The 8,293-nt window shown below is 51.3% G+C and overlaps 1 protein-coding gene across 3 annotated transcripts in view; it reads right to left on the bottom strand.

Moving 5' to 3' along the window:
• The window catches only part of ACVR1B (activin A receptor type 1B), a 34,293-nt gene extending 26,201 nt beyond the window's left edge, over positions 1 to 8,092 (bottom strand). For all 3 annotated transcript variants that reach the window (XR_014794468.1, XR_014794469.1, XM_084877459.1), the window contains exon 1: positions 7,900 to 8,092. Coding sequence is in view for 1 of the 3 variants with exons in the window: in XM_084877459.1 (XP_084733585.1) it covers positions 7,900 to 7,990 (91 nt within the window). In the remaining 2 variants the exon portion in view is untranslated. The remainder of the gene's footprint in view (positions 1 to 7,899) is intronic.
• Between the last annotated feature and the right edge of the window lie 201 nt (positions 8,093 to 8,293).

Genomic DNA, 8,293 nt, shown 5'->3' on the forward strand with positions numbered 1-8,293 from the left:
TCTATCCACTGAGCCAAACCGGTCCTGGCATGTCTGTAATATTTTTGAGTAACTGGGATAAAAACTGCATATACAGGAGATGATAAAATTATAGGTCAGAATTGGAATTATTTACCTAGGATTTTGCTGAGAGGACAGAAATAAGGAAATTTATTATGTACTTAAAGTATGCAAGGCTCTGTGACAGGACAAAGCCATGTAAAGAAGAATAAGCCGGTTTCTAGCATCAATTTTGGGGGGCTAGAGGGTGGGAGAATGGGAGGAGCAGACACTAAACACCTCCATACTACCAACAAGTACCAAAGAGAAAAGCAGAGAGGATCGGATCATTGACCGGGGAAAGACAGGAGGACAAGGAAGGCCCACATTGCAGGCTGCTGGATTTGGCTAAAAGAAGGCCAAGGCCAAGAAACGCACAAGGCATGTCCACAGTCAATGGGAAGCTGAGACAATACCAAGGTTCCAGCCACAGATGGGACAGTAAGACTAGGCCAGACTGGACAGATTTGAGATGCCAGGCTAAGGGGTCTGGCATTGATCCTGGAGGCCACATAAAAACAGTGAAACCATCAGACACCGCAGAAGGTGTATTTTCCCAAGTTAAATTCAGCACGGGGATGGAGGAAAACTGAGAGATTGGAGGCAGAGCCTGGTTAGACAAGTACTTGAGTAGGCATCACACTAGATAGTACAGCATTTAGGACACATGCTTTGGAGTCAGACGGACCTCGCTCGGCCCATGGCCTACCCTCTGTAAGCCCCCACTGTTTCCTAGGTAAAATGGGGAGGAGAGTGCCTCCGTTCAGCACCTGAGTGTGCAGTAAGCATCCAGTCAATCAGAAGCTTTTATTACTCCTGTCACCCAGTCGATAAGGGTATGAACTTTTCGTAATTTTGTGGTTGTTCCAACAAGCAGACAAAAAGTCAATCTGTGTATAAACTTCTAAAGGGCAAAGACGACTCCTCAGTATCCCTCTCGTTCAGCTTGGTCTGGATGTTAGAAACGAACGCTGATCGAATCTGATTCAATCGTGCCTACTACCTTGTAAAATGTAATACACAAACATGTACCAAGATAATAAATGAAGATTTGGGGCAAGGTGGGTTCACCACAAATACTTAAAAATAAATACAATAAGCGATAAGTGATAATACAAGAATAAACTGTGTTTCACGTACTCACAACTGTAAACCTACTTTTGCCCCACCCTGTGTGTGGGTATGTATGTGTGTGTGTGTGTGCATGCACATCACAATCACCTGAAAAACACTATAACCAAAGCACCCAAACCTCCCTGCTTCCTCCAAATACTCACAAATAGCTAGGAAAAGGCAACAGGCAGCAGATGAAAGCCACGTGGTCAAAGCACTTTTCACATGCAAGGTCGAGCGATGGGATGGCCAAGTACCAGGTCTCAAGTATCTTTCAAGTTCATTGGTTGTTGGCAAACCCCACTGCCTTGTGCACAAGGGCTGAGATCTCCATTTCCCCCCAGATGCTGACAGCCAGGGACCACTCTCAGCTCCTAGAGTCTGGCCTACAGTTCCTGGCCCCCGTGGCCCCGGGGGCAGTTCATATACAGATGTTTATTTTCTTTCAAGCCAGCTGGAGTATCTCTGCCTTCCTCTTTTGCAATCAGCTGAGAAAATTCTCTGCTTTCAAAGGACTAGCTAGCTTGATTAGGTTCTGTCTACCATAACAGTGTCCCTATATGAAGATCAACTTATCTGGGACCTTAATTACATCTACAAACTCCCTTCACAGTGGTACCTGTACTCATGTTTGGCTGAGTAACTGGAAGAGATGTGTGTATATCAAAGGCTGGGAGTTTTGGGGGGTGGGAGGTAAAGGGTGGGCTGTAGCAATATTTTATTTCTTTATTGACTATCTCATCTGCCAGGAAGGTAAGCTTCATGAAGAAAGGCATTTTTGTCTCCTTTTGTTTACTGTAAACAATAGGGTTTAGAATATGGAAGGTGCTCAATAAACATGTTAAAAGAATCTTTATTTATTTATTTACTTTTTAATATATTTTATTGATTTTTTTTGCCCCCCTCTCTCCCTCCCATACATACCCTCCCTCCCCAGAGTTTTATGTCCATTGTTTGTACTTATATGCATGTACACAAGTCCTTTGGTTGATCTATTATCTCCCCCAGATTAAAAGAATCTTTAGACACCACAGTTCTCTCTCTCTCCCTCTATGTGTGTATATGTGTGTGTGTGTTTAATTTATTTATAGGCTGCAAATGGGACTTCTAATTATATATATTAAAATCCTGGTTCAATAAAACCATTTAGCAGGAGTACTTGAATGTAATAATTTTCTCTCATCAATTATTTGAACAGTTTTAACAAAATACAGTTGATCCTTATCAATCATAGATTCAGTATTTGTGAATCAGCCTAATTGCTAAAATTTACTTGTAACCCCCAAACCGGTACTCTCACGGTCATTTGTGGACATGCACTGAGGGGTGAAAATCTGAACCCCCAACGCACACGTCCCCGCTGAGGTGGACAGGCCGCGCTCCGCCTGTTTCAGCTCTTACACGGCATATGCGTCCTTTTCATGGTCTACTTAGTGCAGTGCTTTTCGCCCTTCTGTGGTTTGGTAGGCGATTTCAGTTTAAAATGGCCTTCAAGAGTAGTGCTGAAATGCTAAGAACATGATGTGCCTCATGGAGAAAATACATATGTTAGAAAAGCTTTGTCCAGGCATGTGTTATATGCTACTGGCCTTAAGTTCAATGTTTAATAATCAACAATATATGTCAAACAAGGTGTCTTAAACAAAAATAGGAAGACAAGGTGGTGCACGGACTGAGGTGATGCTGTGATCAGTGGCTCACAGGACCCTAACCCTCTGTGTCCCCTGGAGCACTGGTTCCGTATTGATCACTCAGTGCTCCAGTGACTTTGCAGAACATCACGACCACAAATAACGAGGTGAGTGCAGCACCCCATTCCACAGAGCCAGGTGGATGCGAGAGGGCAGCTCCCAGCACCCTCTCACCCAGCATCCTGGTTTACTGTCTTCACAGACTCACAACTGGTCACTGCGTTTACTTCTTTATTTTTGGTCTATGCCACTGCAGTTGTAAATTCCATGACAATCAGGGATTTATGGATCTCTGTCCATCTTGTTCTCTATTATTTCTTCACGCCAAGAACCATTCCAGGCACAAACCCATCTGAATAAATAAAGAATTCTCCTGTATGTAATTGTGTAAATATGAGGGTTGATTGATACTGTAAAGGGAGAAGTAGTTACTTTTATTATGCTAAATTTAATATATTTAGCAAGACAAATGCAGGCTTAAGACTAAGTGAAGAGAGAGAGAAAAGGACTGTGTGTGTGTGTGTGTGTGTGTGTGTGTGTGTGGAGGGAGGGAAGGAGGGAGAGGGAGAGGGAGAGAGAGAGGCAGAGGGGGAGGGAGAGGGAGAGGGAGAGGGAGAGGGAGAGGGAGAGGGAGAGGGAGAGGGAGAGGGAGAGGGAGAAGGAAAGGAGGAAGGGGGAGGGAGAGGGGGAGGGAGAGAGAAGAACCCCTAAGCTGCCAGAAGTAGCACCGTCTGAAACCCAGACCGCAGGTGAGATTACCTGGGATGGAAACTTCACAACTAAATTCTGGCAACTCTACAGAGTAAGGGACAGAGAGATACGAGTGCACTCTGCAATGAGTACCTTTCTCCATGACAGAGAAGCCGGAGGCAGGGGAACACACCAGGCCCGAGATGGAGCCTCCGGAGCCCAAGCTCAGGTTAAACCACGTGTGAGAGAGAAATTGAGGTGAGCAAAACCAGGAGCAGGCATTCGAACCTGGCCAGGAAGCAGTCTCACTTACATGCAGAGTGAGAGCATGCAAGTTAGACTGTGGGCACTGTCAGGTCCGAGCAGCCGATTCCTTAAAAGGCTCCGGCAGCCCCCGTCCCGGAACGGACGGGCTCCGGGGCTCCGGGGCCCGCAGCGCTGGCAGGAGCGGGGCTGGTGAGAACGAGACTCTAGGGTTTTCACTGTATAAATACAGAGAGGGAAAATGAGATAAGACCCCCTTACACCAGCCCCTGCTACACCAGACAAACAACACAAGAATTCAAGACAAAGAGGCGGGATTCCAGAATTAATGTTCACTGCTGCTCTGAGCAAAAACTGAACAGCAAACAATAAGGATTTCAAAATTAAAACAAAAGAGCCACTTCAGTATTCCAATTTAACCTTCAAAAAGAAAGCCCCACAGCACCGTGAGCTGACAATCCCATTCCACCTCGACACCCTGTGCTCCCGAGTTATTATGAGAACAGACTGCAGCGCAATTCAACTCATGTTCCAGAATGCAACAAGCGTTTCCTGCCACAGGACCTGCTGGAAGCGGCGGCTCCTCGCCTCGCCTTCTGATTCATATTTTGGTAGCAAGGTTACAATTAGCTCACCAGTGGCGAGTAAACCTATTTATAACACAGCAGTCCACCTGAGAGGCACAATCAGCCAGAAAGGCTTCTGGGGGGAAATGAAGTGCCGCTTCTCCCGCACTGATTGCAGGCCGCCAAGGTCCTTCAGGATGAAGCCTAACCTTCCCTGATCACAGGCACCGGGCCGGCCACCTCGGCCTCCATGTTCTTATGTAACATTTACATCGCGCCATAAACATACCCAGGGTTGCGTAAGAATCAAAACGTTGCCAAACCAATAAAGCCTAAAGCAGGTCACTCCCTCCGCACTGTTTTCGATTAGCACAGGTATGCTGCCGGGTCTGCGATGGAGGGGCCTGTCAAAAGTCAGAAATGAACCGAGGAAACCTGACTCATCTACAAAAATGCACAGATACGAAGAGATTAACCACCCTGTGACGCGGTGGCTATGTTATTCTGCCCCATAAGATAGAAAGTAACGCAACTTTGCTTGTTCACTGAAGTCAGAAACTGTCTAAAAATACCTCCCAGCCAACTGGCTATCAGTCAGTCGGTCCCACAAACGTCCCGATGAGAGTGGCACAGACCGTTTCCTTCCTTAGCCGAGGGGGAACCGAGGCAGGCACCGGCAGGCCACGGGACTTGGTCAAGGACAACCTGAAAGGGAACGAAGGTGTGGGGCGGGAACCTCTGGTCTAACCTTTAACCAGAGGAGCCATTTTACTGTGTTTCACTCACATCGGTTCCAGGAGCTTTTAACAAAATAACCAGAGATTCTCTTCCTCTCTACAAGAGTTCACTCCCACCTGTACTTCAAAACCACGTCCACGTCCACGGGACAGTGACAGGACTTGGCCCGAAATGAGATTTTTAGTCTGTTCAAAGAAATTCAAAATGTTCCTATCAGAAGCTCAAATGTTGCCATTATTGCTTCTGTCTTAAGAAATGAGTGTGTTCTCTTACTAACTACTGTATGTAATTTTACATTTTTACATGCTAAAGTGAAAATCCCGGAGAGGGCTTAAAACTGGTGCACCTATCGGATGGATGCTGTTTATAACCCGGAAGCCCTTCGCCTGATCACTGGCCTTTTACTCAGGCGAAGTTAATTCACTGGTTAAAAGAACCACCTCTCCCTTGCTGTCCCCATGTCCTGCCCAGGCAGCAGGCAGCAGGCAGCAGGCAGCAGGGCTGGGCTCCCCGGCTCCCCGGCCCACCTAGGGAAGCGCACAGAGGAAGTGCAGGGGAGGAAAGCAATCAACCTCTTGTTATCATCAGCCTCTCTTTTCCCAGAACTGACGTTTTACTTCAGGCCTTTTGCAACAGTGGTCTCCGCAGCATGCACTATTGGCAACTAGCTGTGTCCCGGAAAAAACTGGAGTGTCTGGCCAAGAAGTTTAAAGGCCTTGGAGAATGTTTGCTGGACACACAACCCAATTTCCAATTCACCAAAAAAAGAAACTAATTCCCTATTTTGACCACCCATCTCACCCCAACAAACATCCAATTTAGGAAGGTCTCACACACACACACACACACACAAAATGAACTCTGCCCCATTCAGAACCAGTTGGATTATCAATTAAACATTCTTAACTAAGCTCACAACAAGCCCACAGACACGACAAGTTAACAGGGAAACGGCAGTTAAAGATCTTGCATACAGCAGGGGCTGGATAAAAATTCCTATGGAAGGAATTTAAAGGTTTATTCATACACATATCAGATGACAAATACGAAGGCCAAGTCTCCTTATTTACTACCCCAGGAGAGAAATAACATGATGTTACACTTCCCAAAACCATGGCCCACAAGAAGGCCCAGAAAACATTCTCCACGAAAGCCATGATCTTAAATGTCAGGCCGTGATCACACACCTTCCCCGGGCTATCACCGTGCAAGGCGCATGGACACCCGGGAGCACGCGAGGTGCCTACCAGGAGTATCAGCCCTGAACAAAGACCCCGCCGCACAGGCTGCCCCACTGGGCACAGCGTCAGAGCTGAGATAATGAACTTGTCTCTGACACTCCAAAGTGGGGTGAGGTCCTTCCTGGACTGGCTGGTGCCTGAACCCACCTGAGAACCATTATGTGGGGAGGAGAGGAGAGGAGAGCCACAGAACACACACTTGATCTCCCACTGCTGACAGGCTAGGCGCTGCTGAGAAGTCAAAGCAGCAGGCTTCGCACACCAGAGCCTAGACAACCCGACCGCCTCTCCCAGATCCATCTGTGGGTCAATAATCGCTTCGATACAACTGCCAAATATAACCTTCATCTGCTCCCCCAATGCCAAAACACATCGGAGACAACTCTCTTTACATGAAATATTTTAGGGTTTCATCTGCTCTTCTCAGCCCCACAGAGCCTCATAAATAACACACCCAGTGAAGGGTGCCACAGAGCGGCACCCACCTCTGCAGCTGGAAGGGTGGGGGTGGCATGGGGAGCCAGGGGCTGTGGGGGTTGGCAGGTGAGGGACGTGTGAGGGTGCGGGAATGTGAGGGGGGAGGGGGAGTGGGGAAGGTAAATAAGTACTGACCAAGGGCCAGGGGTGGGATCTTTTTTAAATAATCTGGAGGGTTTGGAGGCGGGTTCTAGGATTTCCCCGGAAAGGCATCCACGAAGGGAGCAACTTGAATGGGCCCCCTGGGGTGGGGTGGGGGGAGGCGAGGTGGAAAGCAAACACACCTAGATGAAGATTAACCATCCTGGAACCTGGTGTCCTAGGGTGAGAGGGACTCCAAAGGCAAACTCCCAACCGGTGGAGGGGCCTGTGGGCCCCACTTCCTCCAAAGCGCTCCCACGGGGCACGTGTATGGGAGGCGGGGGGATGGCCCCACTGAGCTCCAGGGGCTGCGCGACGGGGAAATGGGACTCCGCGGCAGGAGCAGGGGGGAGGGAGGAGGGGGAGGCGGAGAGGCGCCCCCAGTGCAGGATCGGGAGGAGAGGTTAGAGACCCCGTCCCCTCCCCTGGGAGGTGCGCGAGGGCTCTCCGCCCCGGGCGCCTGGGGAAGCACAGACCCTGCCGCCGCAGCCCCACAGTCTTGGCGGGAGAAACGGCATCCTCCCCCAGGAGCACCCGGAGAGAGGACACGAAGACCCCGACCCTGGACAAGCGGAGGGGCAAAAGCAGGATCTCCCCATTTCTTTGAAAGAAGCCTGCCCTCCCTTTATGAAATATCGGGGTGCTTGGAGCACCACCCCCGGGGAGAGCTAGCTCCCCGAATCCAGCTTCGCCTGGGAGAGGGCTCGAGTCCTCAGGGCCCCCCCCCCACCGGCGTGAGCTCGGTCGAGGCTGGGCGGCCGAGCCTCGGGGGTCGGGAGGAGACACCGGGGTCACCCCGACTCCTCCGCGCCCCCCGCCCGCCCGGCCATATTGTGCGCGTGGGGAAGGGGCGCGCTGGCACCCGGGCGCCGCGGCGCGAGGCCTCGCCCTCGCCCGGCCCTCCCCATCGCGGCCCCCGCCCCCCGCCGCCGAACTCACCCTGGGCTCCCCGGGGCCCGGGTCCGCTGCCGCCGGCGAGCAGGAGGACGACGAGGGGGAAGAATGGGGAGGCTCCGGCCGACTCCGCCATAGTAACCGCCGCCGCCGCCGCCGCCGCCGCCGCAGCCCAGCAGCGCCCAGCGCGCGCGCCCCCGGCGCCTCCCTCCTCCTCCCGCGGCCCCGCTCCCGCCGCCCGCCCCTCCGCCCGCCCGGCGCCGGCACGTGCGCTCCCGGCGGAGCCGGCCCCGCGCCGCCGCGCGCGCACCCGAAGGGCGGGGCCGGGCGCGCGCGGGCGCCCGCCTTAAAGGGGAGTGTCCCCGTTAAAGGGGCGGGCGGGGTGCGCCCCTCGGCGCCCCTCGCCGGCGGGGAGAGTGCGGCTGGGAGTTAAAGGGGA

The sequence above is a fragment of the Pipistrellus hanaki genome (assembly GCF_964339955.1).
Source record: "Pipistrellus hanaki genome assembly, chromosome: 3".
Taxonomy (NCBI): domain Eukaryota; kingdom Metazoa; phylum Chordata; class Mammalia; order Chiroptera; family Vespertilionidae; genus Pipistrellus; species Pipistrellus hanaki.